The sequence below is a fragment of the Zootermopsis nevadensis genome, unplaced genomic scaffold, assembly GCF_977971745.1.
Source record: "Zootermopsis nevadensis isolate Lab colony 2312 unplaced genomic scaffold, Znev_1.0 Znev_ptg000015l, whole genome shotgun sequence".
Taxonomy (NCBI): Eukaryota; Metazoa; Arthropoda; class Insecta; order Blattodea; family Termopsidae; genus Zootermopsis; species Zootermopsis nevadensis.
This window is the reverse complement of record NW_028259147.1, coordinates 2444438-2460325: the sequence shown is the minus strand read 5'-3', so window position 1 is coordinate 2460325 and position 15888 is coordinate 2444438. Positions and strand designations below refer to the sequence as shown.

Here is a 15888-nt window from a genome sequence, read left to right as displayed (position 1 = left end):
ATAAACGCTTTTCGATCGTCTAATATTTAGTGGATTGGGAGGGGGGGGGGCTAGATGAAGTAATTCTATGTTTTTATGAAGAATTAAACTACGCACGTGTCTGGACTCAGATCACGAGTATTTATGTTCCTGCCTACCTTAAAACTAAGTGGTCTTACGGGGTTGGCATCCTGCCCATATTCAGTTTAGACGCAGTCTAACTGGATTTAACACGCGCTAAGCCAATCAATGTTGGATTACGTTCCGGTGGAGTGAGAATGGCCTATCAGCTGCTGCGTGATGACAGACTTCTTATCCTCGTCCTGATAACGGCTCAGTGGGTATTTACATCGAATTTAAAAGCTTAAAGCTGACCTGTAAAGCAGAAATGGACGGGTGGTATGAGGTCAAATACGCGCTGATACTGCGGCTTTAAGACTTAAAAACCGAGTGGTAACTATTTGTACCACCTTCTTTAACTATCAGTGCATTTTGTATCCATCGGTTTCGTATGATTCTTAATGTAAACCGAGATAATTTCCTTAAACAGCGTTAACGGGTTAATCTTTGTAATGGTGAAGTGTAGTGTTTTCTTCGCGGTACGGAATGAATTCTTATAAACGAGTTTCCGTTTCAGGGGCGAAAAGCTCCCTCTGTCCAATACTGTGTCTGTTGTGATGGTGAGTGTGTTACTTTACTAAAATACAGACTGTCCCAAAAAACATGCATACAGATATTCAACGAATGAAGTATGAAACCAGAATTGGCGCTTACTGAAATAGGTAAGTTAGTGTAGACGCTCAAAATGACCACCGTCAGCTTCTGACCGACAAGCAGCCACGAAAGATGCTACTTGGACGGTTGCGCGAGACAAATTTCTTGCCGGAACGTTGGCTTTCTGCTGTCCACTTCAATCACAATCTCGAATTTCCAGTGCCACTTGAAAATTAATTTGCTCTGTACGAAACCCAATCGACCCTCCGTCATTCAGCGCATCTGAATCACGGAAAAAGGTATTTCGGCGCCATGTGTTGAGTGTAGCCCACACAACACACGGAAAATCATAACAGGGTTAATCCTGTTATGATGTGGATACATATTTTGGGACATTCTATGCTGTTGCGAAGAGATGAAAAATATAATGAAATCACCGACGTGTGATGGACGGAATGTGTAGCACAAATTGGGGAAACGTAAACTTTATAGGCCTTATAAAACCGCATGAACAAAACCTGCAGGTAAGATATTTAGCAGACTGGAAGATAATATTAAAATGGATCTTAAGGAAACAGTCTATGACATGAACTGAATTAAATGACTAGGGATCGGTTTGCAGTGGCGCGTTTTTGTGAGCACGGCAATAAACCTTCGGGTTCCGTTCAGATGAGCAACTATCAGCATAACAAGAACGTCCCTGGTTATTCTGGAGCTAGGAAGTTAGTTTATGAAGAGGAACGGTGGGAAGGGTTCGATATCCCAGATGGGAGCCCACTTGGGAAATTAATGTTCTTGGGAGTCAGCGTGACGTTGATTGATTCAAACGTTACTTGACGCGAATGCTACAGCCGCTCGAACACTGTTGCCCGCGGGTTCGAATCTCAGTCCACGTTCTACTGCAGTGTGCGGTCCTTTGTAAATAACTTTCTTGAAATGTGCCGACCTCAGTCTAAAGAGTTCTAACAAAGGTTACAAGTATTCAGAAGTTTCCCTTTGGAGCCGAAGGTTATATAAATACTATTTAAGAATTCAGCCCGTACCGCGAAGAAAACACAACTCTCCACCATTACAAAGATCAGCTGGTTAACGCTGTTTTAGGACATAATCGCTGTTAGCACTGAGAATCGTGCGAAACAAAAATACATTCTCTGGATAAAATATAAGATTACTGATTTAACAATTAACAAGGCTGTGAATATATTTACCACGGTGCTTTAGAGTTCTAACCGCTGGACCACCTCATCTTATTATTATTTAGTGTTCTGTCTGACGACAGGTCCATATGAACAGGATCCTTCCATCCTTTTCTCGGACTGGGACCTGTTCATATACGTTCTTGGTAGATGATCCAGAAGTGGTTTGCCATTGCCTTCTTCTGTGTGTGAATGGAGTAATTGTTGGGATGCCACGGAGGAAAACTCCGTGTTGCCTAGACCACGGCCTTGCCCAACACAAGTTATAAATTCGGGCACCGCCGGGAATCGAACCCGAGACCCCAGGATTACAAGGTCACCGTTCTAACCAGAACAGACTAGAGAACAGAAATTCGTGAAAACTGAAGGTGATCTAGCAGTCATAATCATGAAAGGTGTTTAGGAAAGGACATGGAAGGAGGCGTTCATGGCCCATTTAAATGTAGCATCTGAAGTCTTGGGGGACTGAGAAAAACCTGAGATACTATAACGAGTAACAGTGATGAAATAAATAAACATTGGAGATAAACATAGATGTAAATATAATAATAATAAAATTAATCCTAGAGTAATTGAGTGTGTGAAAATATTTACCTGGTTTAAGGCAAGATACAATGTCGGGTTCTTGAGCGCAAGGTAATAACCTATTTGGGTTATATAAAACCAGGGCATTCCTTACGGAAGCAATTACAACGGATTTGGTCATACTCGTAATTGCTACTGTTGCCTGTAGTTGTGTCTTGTCTGACGAATGTGTTATTTAATGCCACTGTATCAACTGACATTTTAATTAGCTCTGACTGCAGCAATAACGACTTCATGAGCTAAGGACGACTGATCTGACAACAAAACACTAATGGAGACAGTGACCAATGACAGGCGACAGATATAAATTGGAAGTTCGCGGGCTAGCCTATTATTCTTGACTCATATAAAGACAATACTGTAATTTGCCTGATGCAATTAAGAGAAACCATTAATTCTACAATAAAGAATTTCACTCCAACTGTCAGATTTGTTTCTTAATAATAAGGAGTGGATAAAATTAAATGTAATTAGAAATCTACTTGCCATTTAAAAAGATTAATTCGTTCATAACCTCTCAGTATGATTAATAAAAAAATCTTTATGATTTTGTATGTTTTAAAACTCTCACCGGGCGTATAAACGCATCGTAACAAGATAAACATATGCCTTCGAAACGTCGGTCCCTGATTCTGATCTGATTCAGATGATATCCCAAGAAGATTTTACGATTATGGAGATGTTTGTGTGACGACGCTGTATTCGCTGTAGGTTTTCCAGTATTATCTTCAGCACCGTCTAAGGTATATCTGACATAAACGACGTTTTGGGATTTAACGCTTCTCCCGAAATCGTCGTGTATATAAAGCACACTTCAGACAATGAGAAATCTTCAGTATACGTAATAAACAAGCCTTGGTTGGTTGGTGTCATTTGCTCTTAGTGTATTTTGGGACTTATGAATGTGTGTGTGTGTGTTGTTATAAGTTGCCATGGTAACGCTGTTAAGGTATACGGGTCTCATGGGATAATAATTATGACTATGTGATCGTTTATCTATGGCCTCTAAGGTATGTGTACTTTTATACAACTTCGATGTAAGGTCATGTTTGATTGAATCGTATTACATTCGAAAACAAACAAAGATAAATTATGACATTATTTTTTTTTGTTACACAGCATTATTAATTTTAAATTCTATACCCTTATTTGTTGAAACAATGGACTGAAGAAAAAGATTGTCCGCTCATCCATGGTCTGCTATTTTCTTCATGTAGGTTATTTCTGAACAAAGCAGCAAAACAGATACGCATTTCCGTGCCATAGGTTCGCAGTTTTCGATATCAAGCAAAGACCCGAATTTATAACTTGTGTTGGGCAAGGCCGTGGTCTAGGCAACACGGAGTTTTCCTCCGTGGCATCCCAACAATTACTCCATTCACACACAGAAGAAGGCAATGGCAAACCACTTCTGGATCATCTGCCAAGAACGTATATGAACAGGTCCCAGTCCGCGAAAAGGATGGAAGGATCCTGTTCATATGGACCTGTCGTCAGACAGAACACTAAATAAAAATAATAATAAAAACATAATAATGGTCGGTCTATAAAGATCTTTTATACACACCACAGTCTCCATTAGGTCATATTCCATGTGGCGGACAAATGCTAGTTTTTTTCCGGACCTCAGCACAGGATATAAATTTGTGGACATGGTATGAGACATTCCTGCTCTAAGTCCGCTTGTAAATGCTAAAGACAGGAATCTACGATTTAGATTACGGGTTAGACACTCACATAAAATTTACAGTTCAGTTTGTGCATGTCAGTGAAGGTCTCATGGCCATAGCTTAGTTTGTATCTGTGAATATGCGAACATAGATTACACATTTACATTTGAAACACCCTATATATTCAAATCTGAGTTAAAGTAACCGGGTAATACGCACTTCTGCACTCACCGTGCGCTCGCCCAGGTTTCTGACGCGACAGTGTAAGAAGGCTGTGGCGCCCAGCTGCACCGTTATGTTGCTAATTGTGTTGTTGTCAAAATTGGGCTCCATGAGTCGTTGGTACTCCTCGAAGTTTGAGTACCACAGCTGCTGCCACTCCGCGTGGCGGTGCGGTAGCTCACGCCTCCCTGCAACACATCCAGATATCCCTTTAAGGCACATCGGTAACTATATATACCACTTGCTACAACATGCAGTATCTCTGCATTTCGGCCAGAGAGTGTACGTATGATTCTCATAATAAACATCGATTACTTCCTTAAACAGCGTTAACCAGATTATATTTTTAATGGTGAAGTGCGGTGTTTTCTTTGAGGTACGGGCTAAATTTTTAAATGCCAGAAGGGTCTTACTTCAAGGCAATGCTTTCCTATGAAATGTTAGTGTCTGTCTGCAAGTCGACACGGCGTAAAAACCAGGAAGACGAAAATTGACATCTCGTGGTACAATAGTTTATGAGGCTAAATGAATCACTTGTCATCAGCCGCTAATATTACAGCCAAATGCAGTAAAAGTAGTTTTAAAATAAAATGGACGTAATTTGTTTCCTCGCCAATATGGAAGTCATTCAGATGTCAACGAAGCTGAATCTCTGGTATCATTATTCACGTACATATGATACAGTACAGAAAACAGTGAGCTTGTCGTTAATATAAGATAACAAAAACCAACTTCAGTCAACGGGCAGTCATATTAAGCGCACTGAACTATGGTGCAGTGCGTTTGTCTTAATTCAAAGTTGATGAGATACAGCGTAGCGAAGGGAAATAGCGAGTGTTAGAACTCTTATTATCCGCGGTTTGAATCCTCTGCAACAGCTGATTTGCAGGTTTCTTGCCTGCGTTTGTTCCTGCAGACATAAATAGTTATTGGCTTTAATATTAAGTTTTTATAGCTAGAAATCTGTCGTTTACAGACCCCATACGGCAAGAAATTACCTTATTTTATTTTTGTTTAACCAAAAAATTAAGTAAAATTTATACAACGCATGTATTTCAAGCAATGTTCGCAATCATTATGAACCGACTTTGAGAAATTTGTTAAAATTCAATGTAAGGTTTATGGAAACTGAGGAGTGTACGTAAGGACGTAACGGGACGTGTTTGTCTATGCAAGCGCAAACAATTATATTACGTTCTTTTCCACAGCAAAGCTTAAAATCTGAAAAAAGGAGGAAAAATAATTACGAAAATGTAATTTAAAAGTACCAAGTATCATAGATGTCTAATTCTGATTCAAATTTAATCTGCCAGGTTTATAATATAACACGCAGATAGCACACAGAAATTTTATTTCGTAGACAATAAGAGATGAAAGTTTAAATAACTTGTAATCACGCCTAGAAATTTTAAAGGGACTTCAGTAATAAGAGACACGTGGTGGAACCTTCCAGTACCAGCTGTGTCAGCATAAATTCTGCAAGCAGAGACAACAGCTAGAGAAGAAAAGAATTTCATAGACAACAGAATGGAATGTGTTTCTACGCAAAGAAAATGTGCTGTATGAAACAAGTCTGTAGTTACTAATATAAGGGGCTGCAAGACTCAGGACCTGATTCAATATTCTCCCATGAGGAGCGCTGGTAACGTCTGACGAACTCCTCACCGGAATATATTATTACAATAAAATATGCTTACATATTGTGAAGCCTAAGTTAAGTTTGGTAGACCTGCTGCCTTTTTTTGCGATAAGAGCCCGCAGAGGGAATGCAATATCATGATAATGTAATATTATTGTGAAGTCTACAGTTTAGTAGTCGGAGTTGGTACATTCTGGATCCAAAAAATATAGACTAGAAATGCCGTGTAAACGCGACTCTGCAAAAGTCTGCTTAGAAAGTAAAAAAATGTATTACGAATATATTAAGGCGTATATATCAGCACGTTTTGTCTCAATGCATTTTTAATACAAGTACCTTAGTGACTTTGAAATTAATTTATTAAAGATAAGACTTCATTTTTTGCAGGACTGAACACGCCACAGATAGACTGATGCATATCATTGCACATTTTCCTTCGTGTACTAATTAATAAAAACACACCGTTTCGAGAACATATTATGCTTCCATCATCAGATGAAACTGCAGAATATAATCAACAGCGTCTTTGGAAGAAAGTTAATATCGAGAACACTGAGGAGATTGGAAATTTTTTCGTAAAAATACAGTTTTTTACGGTTAATCGTTGTTAGCCTCACGCTCAACCCCCAACCTGGAAAACCACCCCCTGTCGGCTGTCCACGACTGCTTATTCAATATATTTGCAGCTAACCTCCATAACTGTTGGCCCAAGACAGGGACCCTTCGTTTTCCCTAAGCCACGTAGTTAGTTAGTTAGTTAGGGCGTGCAGATATAAACTGGATTCATCTGGCTTAGTATACAGACCAATGGAAACTCTTGTGAAGACGTTAATTAGCATTCCGTTACAATAATATGGTGAGAATTTATGGGAAGTTAAAGATAAGTGTCTTCTGGGATTTTGCGCCGCGTAGTCTGGTAGAAGTGAACCGACGTTTCAGAGATGTTTACTGCCTCAATCGCCACTCATCTTCCTGATGATGGGTGCAGTAAACACCCCCGAAACATCGATGAAATTATACAAGGCAACACAGGGAATTATCGTAAAAGACGGTCATGTCCACACTTGATGCCATGAGAATCTGGTATCTGATAAGCTTCTCAATGAGGACTCTGTTTCAAGGACTTAGTAAGGACCTACGATTTTTATGTCTAGATTTGAATCAGTGGCGGATACAGTGGCGGATAAACAAGAACAGACCGCGAATGAGGGTTTCGAAAAGGAAATTTTGTTCACTAAGTACCACAGGAAACGTCGTGTGGTTCTTACAAGCTTCGATATTGTCACAAGTTAGCTCACACTGGCAAAGACATACAGAACAATTTCGGTAATGGACATTCACTCAAGCAAAGTAATAAGTTTCGAAGAAGTGACAAACTGCGTGCGAGAGAGAGGAAGATCCAATATAAAAGAGTAAGAGATAAATTAAAGACAAAATATAAAATGTATGCATAGATTAACAATTCTGTCCTTCGGGAATGGTTGAAGTGACGTCAGAGTTGTCTGGGATCTGGTGACTGTATGACTAGGTGATGACGTAACTACGAGGATCCCTCACACGATTGAGAAGCTAACTGGGGACTCCCCATATACGCACGAATATGCTAATTCAGGTCGTCATATGAAGTGCCCTCTATGGCTCAAATTTAAATGTGCATATGAATCGTAGAGAGACTTTGTTCATCCGATATCGAGTAGTCACATACAGACGAACAGAAAACGTAAAGCTAATGGGCGCATTTATTCAAGTTTAAGTTGCGAAGTAAACCTAAAATGAGAAGGAAATGTATCAGTCCGTTCGTAGTTTTGCTGTATCGTAAATAGTTTGTGCCGATACAATCTCAGAATCATCGCTCAAATTATAGGCTATTGAGAATTTACACAGGCAAATGGATCTTGAACGGTTCACATCAAAGACAGTTGTTATGTGTCGCTACATAAACGCTGTTACCATAAACTTGTAAGAAACACGTGTTCACACAAATATAGAAGGGTTAAGTTAAGTGACGGGCTTGAAATTACTGTCAGAAGTACTTTTATGCGCGTAGGAGTCTCTGGCGAAGTAATTCTGGCCGATTTGCCCTTCATTATAGGCACGATGGAAGAAACATGCTATATACTGGAGGTTCTGTTTGATGGTACTCGTGGGGAAGAGTTATGATGCTTCACCGAGGGAGCCTTTCTTATTTTCCAATAAGGCACATCTCTCCACAGTGGGGACTCAGCAGGGCGTGTGCCCTTGTCAAGAATGAAAGTAAGATGAACCAGAAGGAGTTGGAACGAAATGGAGAGAACATCTCTCGGCACATAAAAAAGTTAAAGAAGGCCGCCCCTCGTAGCGTGTAGGGGGTGGGGGAGGGAGTGAGGGGAGTGGTATAAGAAAGGAAACCGCGATATTTCTTTCGATTTTCAAAGCCAGTTCATGAGTTATATATATATATTCGCATCTTTGCATGTGATTCAGCTTTCAATCTAGTCTTTGGGGATATTTCTTTTATATTCTTGTTTCGTACCACAGGGAACGGGGAAGTTTTGCTTTCGCTCGAGTTCGATACGCCGACTTTTTGTCTTCTGCGCGATGGAATTATATACAAACACTAGACGAGTCTTGTGGACTTCAGTTCTCAAATCACATGCTAAGAATAAATCGAAATATTCGGCAAATAAAAATTTCCCTCTTCAAATTTATGATTATAAAATATTTCGGCCTATACGTATGTCCCCTAACCGGGCTGAATAGTGCATTACGGTGATAGTCAGTTAGATTCTCCACCGGTCTGCCTGACACGCGTATTTCCGTGATTTTATTCAGTTTATAGAATGCACTGAGATACCTTAAATTAGGTCATGATCGCCTCATTTTGTATCCTTCAATAAATTATCCATTAATATTCGTATTATTACACGATGCATAACATAAGCTACTTCCAGCGTAATTAAATGTACCACAAATAATAAACAAATTTTCTTCGGAAATAATTTCACCTTAGATGAAAGAAAAAACATCAAACCATGTATACAATTAGAAGATGGCTGCTTTATGAGATGTCGCACCGTGTAATCCTATAGAAATTGATCGACGTTTCGGATGTAGCTATTGTCTTCGTCAGGGCCATGATGAAAAAGACAGTAAGTTCCTTCGAAACGTCGGTAAACTCGCCGTGAGGACCTGACATCTCACCAAATACACGGTGAGAGTAAGGACCTCACTTCAGCCGTTCTGTGTTTGACACAGAACTCGGATGGAAGGTTCAACCCCCTGTCCGAAATCCGACATTCTCCCTACTTGTTCTAATATTAAAGACCCTTGTTCCTAGCTGAATTCTCCAGACATGAATAATCTTTGTTACTAGCAAATCCCAACTGTAAAGAGAATCGCAATTTAAAGTACGATCTTAGCAGACTCCGGACTCCAGAAGGGTCGTTGTTTATCGTAACTTATTCATAACTCCATGCATGGTGCAAATTGAAGTGTACTAGCAACACACAGGGAAGCCTCGCTTCCAATTATGGACTAAGTTCATTGTAGTTCTCATCCGGCAGCCATTTTGTGATGCGTCATCCGGCAGCCATTTTGTGATGCGTCACGTGTTTGAGACTAGCTACGTATGACGCTACACATCGAAAAGAATAAAGCAGTGACGGACAAGACTTTGAGCGAAGACGAAAATACATACAAAAAACTAAAAGATCTGTTACACCTGCAAACATTGTGCAGGAGATAATCTTTGACCGAATGACGGAAATATTTACCGATATCATTTGCAGGACGACAAAGAGAATGAAAGTGCCACACCGAGTAGAATGTAAATAAGGGCACATACCACTCCTGTGTCGCTCAAAGTGCAATACGTAGTTAAAACTAAACATTCTCTTATTTACTGTAATCATAATAATCATTCACAAAAGCCTGTTTAATTGAATATGTACATTTAATTAGTAAAACACAAGCAGAAAGGGACCGAATCAATATTGATAATTCCCGGACTATCCTGGCGTCCCAGGGAACACGTCACGAGGGGGCGGATTACAGCTTTAATTACCATGACGACAGAGAGCTTGTTCACTTCCCTTCATAGTTTTGCTGTTTATTAGGTAATTATCAGCCAGTTATCATTCTCAGTTCTTGGAGCACAGGTACAGCTCTTTGGAATGCTGACACGTGTCACGTGTGGGCTGGAGAGCTGTTCATATCAGTGCAGAGAATGTAACTGGATCAGGATTGGGCTTTGTTATTGTTCGCGTTTGTTGGCACGATTTGCCTCAAAATGAACAGATTTAGGACTCATCTACGTATGCCCGTCCGCTCGTCCGCATTATTTAACTCGAGAACCGCTGGACGGATTTGGATTAAATTTGGTATGGACCTCATGCCACCGGGATATACCCCAAAAATTTATATTTCAATTTTTTACAGTCGGTAATATCATAATGACAGACGGACAAACTTGGGAGGTGGGATCGATACTAGCGCCAATTTAATCAGGGAAATAAGTGATCTATGGTTACAGATTTTTGGTAAACGCAAAATAATAATAATAAAAGTAATTCTTTGTATAATGTAAAATTTGGCGGATACATGAAATTAAACATTTTAAGCTGTCCAAAATTCGATCACATGACACAAAGCGATTAAAACAGTGGTTTCATAAAAAATAAAATTCGGTGTGTATATTTGTTACTATCAAAAGTTGTCACGAGAGAAAAAATACTAAATCTTGGTTCTTTAACTCGTCATTTATAATTTCATCTCCCTCAAATCGGCTTCAGCCCAAATATTCTAGTTTATAAACGTCAACTTGATGCACGTTTTCGAGGACTGCGAAGAAGATGTAGAAGACGGAAGTCGTCTGAACAAGAAACATGAAGGAATCGCAGTGGTTGAAACGCCTAACCAAGAAAAGTTAAGAATTGCCAGGATAACTCGATCTGGCAGAACTTTAAGAGATGGAAAGGGGGGGACAATGCAGCCAACTGTGCTGAGAGGGAACCAGATTATCTGAAAGGAACTCAGCAGTCCAGACGAGTTAAGGAGGAAGACACATTTGTGTTTCCAGCTAGATCTTAACAACATCCTGTTCCGTGTTTTCTGGAAAGTCTGTAATTACTTAACAAATTAACAAATCCACTGATTCTGTGGAAATCGAAACTTTCATTGACGAGTTCGCGTAAGTTCAATCAACTGTCAGTGTCTCTTTTCCTGAAGTGGCTATAACACACCTACAAAATACTAAATGCATTTCTCATCCCCCGCATGCATGCTACAAGTCCTACCCATCTATTTTGACTTTTTTTCTCCCCGATAACATCAGTTACAAATCCTAATTATGTAATTTAATATTATTTTCATGTTACTTTCTATTTCTCATGTGCGAATATTCAAGTCTGTACATCGTCCTCCAAAGACATCGAAGTGTGTTCTAATAGCAGACCGATCACATTGAACCTCGCATATTCACAATGACGTTTATGTTTTAGAATTACTAAGTACAAAAATCCTTGCGATAAAACGATTAATACCAAGAAAACTGGTAAATTCATCATGCATTAGCACTTTGGGTTTGTTTTAAATTCAGTCTCTATTTCACTTACATAAATTATCAGTTAGTGCAACGCATTAAGACTTTGCGAGTGGAGTAACTTATAATTTGACCCTCTGAAGTCATAAGCACTTCTACATACTATTTAAGAATTCAGTCCGTACCGCAAAGAAAACACAACTCTTCACCATTACAAAGACAGATTGGCTAACGATGTTTAAGGAAATAATCGCTGTTAAATCTGAGAATCATACGCAACCCATAAACACACTCTTCAGGCAAAATTCGAAGTTATTATTTATTAAAGTAGGCGGTAAATTTCAGGCTAGTTATAACAACGAGTTTTAAAGAATTGAAGAAATGCAATTTCTCGTCGCTCCAGTCACACAGGAAGAAGTATTTTCGTCAATGAAACAAACAAAACTGATGTTTAATGATATTTAAGAACCTAATATCTGAGAGTTGATTTTTATACGAGAATGACTGACGTTCCTCAGAAAAGTTGGTAACCTTGATACTCTACATTACTATTATTATTATTATTATTATTATTATTATTTAGTATTCTTTGTGACGACAGGTCCATATGAACAGGATCCTTCCATCCTTTTCTCGGACTGGGACCTGTTCATATACGTTCTTGGCAGATGATCCAGAAGTGGTTTGCCATTGCCTTCTTCTGTGTGTGAATGGAGTAATTGTTGGGATGCCACGGAGGAAAACTCCGTGTTGCCTAGACCACGGCCTTGCCCAACACAAGTTATAAATTCGGGCACCGCCGGGAATCTAACCCGAGACCCCAGGATTACAAGGCCAGCGTTCTAACCGCTGGACCACCGTGGCGGTGTACTCTACATTACACGGTCTCATAAATAAGAAGATTTCGATAAAATATCTGCAGTACACAATTTCCAAACTCAGTTCTGTTTAAAGAAATATTCTGTTTGTGTAGCTCAATAGGAACACGTGGTATATTTATTAAAATCAATTCATTGTTTGTTTAACTGTCTAAAGATGGCGGGAGGCATTTACTTTGCTGATAATGCCAAGAATCAACAGATTTATTGGTCTAGCGTTTAGTATCTTAAACTGTGCTAATGCAGACGGACAACCCTGCCATTAAGATAATGATTTTATGTTCCTCCTTACCTTGAAAAATGACGGAAACTTTTTAAGCAGCTTAACAAAGCGTTAAAGAATAGACGACAGAGGATGCAGGTAGCGGCAAATATCATAACCATGTGCTAGTTTCCATGGAGCAAAGTAATTGGTGTAAAATGTCGGGATTTGTCTCCTAAAAGAAATAAAGTTTCCGGGGAAATCTAATTTACGGCACGGACCGACCATTAATTGAACAAACCAGCCAGCCAGCTGAACCTTTCGGTAACGATCAGAAATTCTTTGAAATATATGCCGAATTCTGTTACTTACGACTGCATTTTAAAATAGAAGATAACGACATATTAGCTATGTGCAAATTCAGGTTCTCACGGCGACCGTGATAATGGAAACAGCAAGTACCTCCGAAACGTGGGTAAGCGTCCACCAGACGACACGGCACTAAATCCACAAGAAAGCCATCTTCTGACACACCGCCCAGAGAACGTCAAATCCTACGTGAATTTTTGTGATTTCCTTAGTATCATATGGCAAGACGACAATCATTAAGTAGAAATACAAGAAAACATAAATCCAACTGCCGTGATTGCAGAAGTGATTCACTTCCACCCTAAAGATGGACGTTCTATGTTCCACCGAAACGTCAGATACCATCTACAAGACTACACAGAATCACGACCTGAAATAAAAAATATATCGACTCTCACCACTGTCAAAACCTCGAATCTCGAGTGAAGCGAAAAGTTCAAACCCACCAGAAGTTTGCGCTGGCAGACATTATCATGAAGGAACGAATTCTTCAAATGTCTCCCAAGACGCGAAGAGCACGTTCCGGACTCCACGCAGCGAAGTGGCACGTAAAAGCAACTGCACAGATGACGGGAAAAAAAAAGAGTTCAGTCTTAAGCTGAATCTTTATGTTCGAAAAGACTGGCGCCAACACTCATCCAAATGATTAGGGACTCTACTCCTGTATAACTCTGTTACACAACCCGCCTTACATGTTTATTGAACGGGTTATGTGACGTGACAGACGCCCGAAATTAGGTTTAAAATGGCACGAGATGCGTTAAACACATGCACGTCTGTTTGTTTCCACGAAAGAAAAGCGAGAATTTCGTAAGACGGGAAAATGCAATTTTTTTTTTGAGGGTAACAACATTTAAGAGAAATTCGAAAATAGTCCCTAAACGTTCTCACAAAATTTGCGCCCCCCAACTCTTTCAAGCAAGGGGGCTTTTCTGACTTGTTTTTCCCCCGGCATCTCTTCCAATTTCCTGTTCAATTTTCCTTTCTCTTCTCGTTTAATCTGTCTTCCTTCTACAACTGATTTATCTTCTTGATATTCTTAAAGCCTTTCCATTCCTTAACCGCTTATTCCTAATTCATCGTGTACTTTATCTTATCCCTTCCCCCCCTTCGTCCTGTATTTTTCCTTCTCTGAATTACTCACCTTTTCCTAACCTCTGTCATTCTTTTCTCATGATACAACATCCAGATCACGCGAAAACGTAATGATTACTCCAATTACTCCATTCACACACAGAAGAAGGCAATGGCAAACCACTTCTGGATCACCTGCCAAGAACGTATATGAACAGGTCCCAGTCCGAGAAAAGGATGGAAGGATCCTGTTCATATGGACCTGTCGTCAGACAGAACACTAAATAATAATAAGATGAGGTGGTCTAGCGGTTAGAACGCTGGCCTTGTAATCCTGGGGTCTCGGGTTCGATTCCCGGCGGTGCCCGAATTTATAACTTGTGTTGGGCAAGGCCGTGGTCTAGGCAACACGGAGTTTTCCTCCGTGGCATCCCAACAATTACTCCATTCACACACAGAAGAAGGCAATGGCAAACCACTTCTGGATCATCTGCCAAGAACGTATATGAACAGGTCCCAGTCCGAGAAAAGGATGGAAGGATCCTGTTCATATGGACCTGTCGTTAGACAGAACACTAAATAATAATATAATAATTCCTGTAGTGTTGTTAGACGGATGAAGTAACAGGAGAATGGAGACAAATTCATAACGAGGAACTTCATGGTTCACACCGTTCACCAAATATTAGTATGATGATTATATCAAGGAACATGAGATTGGCAAGGCATGTAGCGCGCATGAAGGAGAGTTGCGTAACAATTCTGGTTTTAAAGTTTAAACGGAAAATACTACTCGAAACACATAGTCGAGGATTGGAGGATATTATTAAAATGGATCTTAGGAAAATAAGTTGGGTGTGTAGGTTGGATTAATGTGACTGAGGATAGGGGCCGATGGCGGGCTTTTGTGAACACGTTAATGAACCTTCGTGTAACGTCTTGGCTAGCTGGGCGTACTATTTATTAGCTCCTCAAGAAGGCCTTCGCTATGTGGAGTTCGTTAGGTTGGATGGGTTCTGGGTGCAATTAGCTGGTGATAGTGGCCACTCCAGACGGTAAGAAGACGGAGCGTGCTGTGGTAACCAAAGCGACGCAAACCCAATTACAGAGTCCTTGGGGACAGGTTCAATTTCAAATACTGCCCTGTTGTGGCATCTCAGACGACCGCCATTTGAAAAAGGACACGCAGGATAATTGTACGCAGTGCCAGGACCATTAAAGACGGAAGACTCAATCCTGACTGGGTCGCAGTGTATCAGAAACAAACGACTGTCTGGTTCTCATAAGCAGAAATTTTCAAGAAGAACAATTATCAAAATAAAAGAGCACTTTCCGAAAAAAAATTACTCTCTTACTTGTAGTGGATGAGGTCATCTCCTAAGAGGTCTACTGGCCTTATGACTTCACTTATATACACGTTAGCCTATTATAGTTGTTTTCTGGAGCGTGAAAAAATCGGATTGGGCTAAATCAAGCGAGTGATATCAATGTTCCAGAACTCTTGTGTGTGCGTGCAGGCACGCGCGCGTTTGGAGGGGGTTGCCACAAATCCTTCTACCAAATGTTGTGTGCGCGTGCGCATTCTCCGGAAGCAAACACCATTTTTAACCCACAAAAAAAATGGTTCTTTTCCACAAATGAACTGCCTTGAACGTTTCCAAAACTCGTAGGCCGAATGCCCGTGTTTGCTATTTCGAAAAAAAGAAGAAATTTTCACTGGATGCTTCTTTTGATATAAGGACGCGGATACGCTTGGGATTGACCTCTGATTACGACATTTGTGTTTTCATCCCTTTAGAAATACTTTGGGCTCTTCAACTGAAGATTATGACGTTTACCTTC

At 40.0% G+C, this 15888-nt stretch overlaps 1 protein-coding gene and 1 long non-coding RNA gene across 15 annotated transcripts in view; one reads left to right on the top strand and one right to left on the bottom strand.

Moving 5' to 3' along the window:
- Positions 1–15888, bottom strand: part of LOC110833551 (neurotrimin) — a 524202-nt gene that overhangs the window by 60591 nt on the left and 447723 nt on the right. For 6 of the 7 annotated variants that reach the window (XM_022071767.2, XM_087349044.1, XM_087349042.1 and 3 more), the window contains one exon: positions 4364–4554. In XM_022071767.2, coding sequence (XP_021927459.1) covers positions 4364–4554 — 191 coding nt within the window. The remainder of the gene's footprint in view (positions 1–4363; positions 4555–15888) is intronic. The other variant, XM_022071765.2, reaches the window with a different exon arrangement.
- The window catches only part of LOC110833552 (uncharacterized), a 267341-nt gene that overhangs the window by 82430 nt on the left and 169023 nt on the right, over positions 1–15888 (top strand). The window lies entirely within an intron of this gene.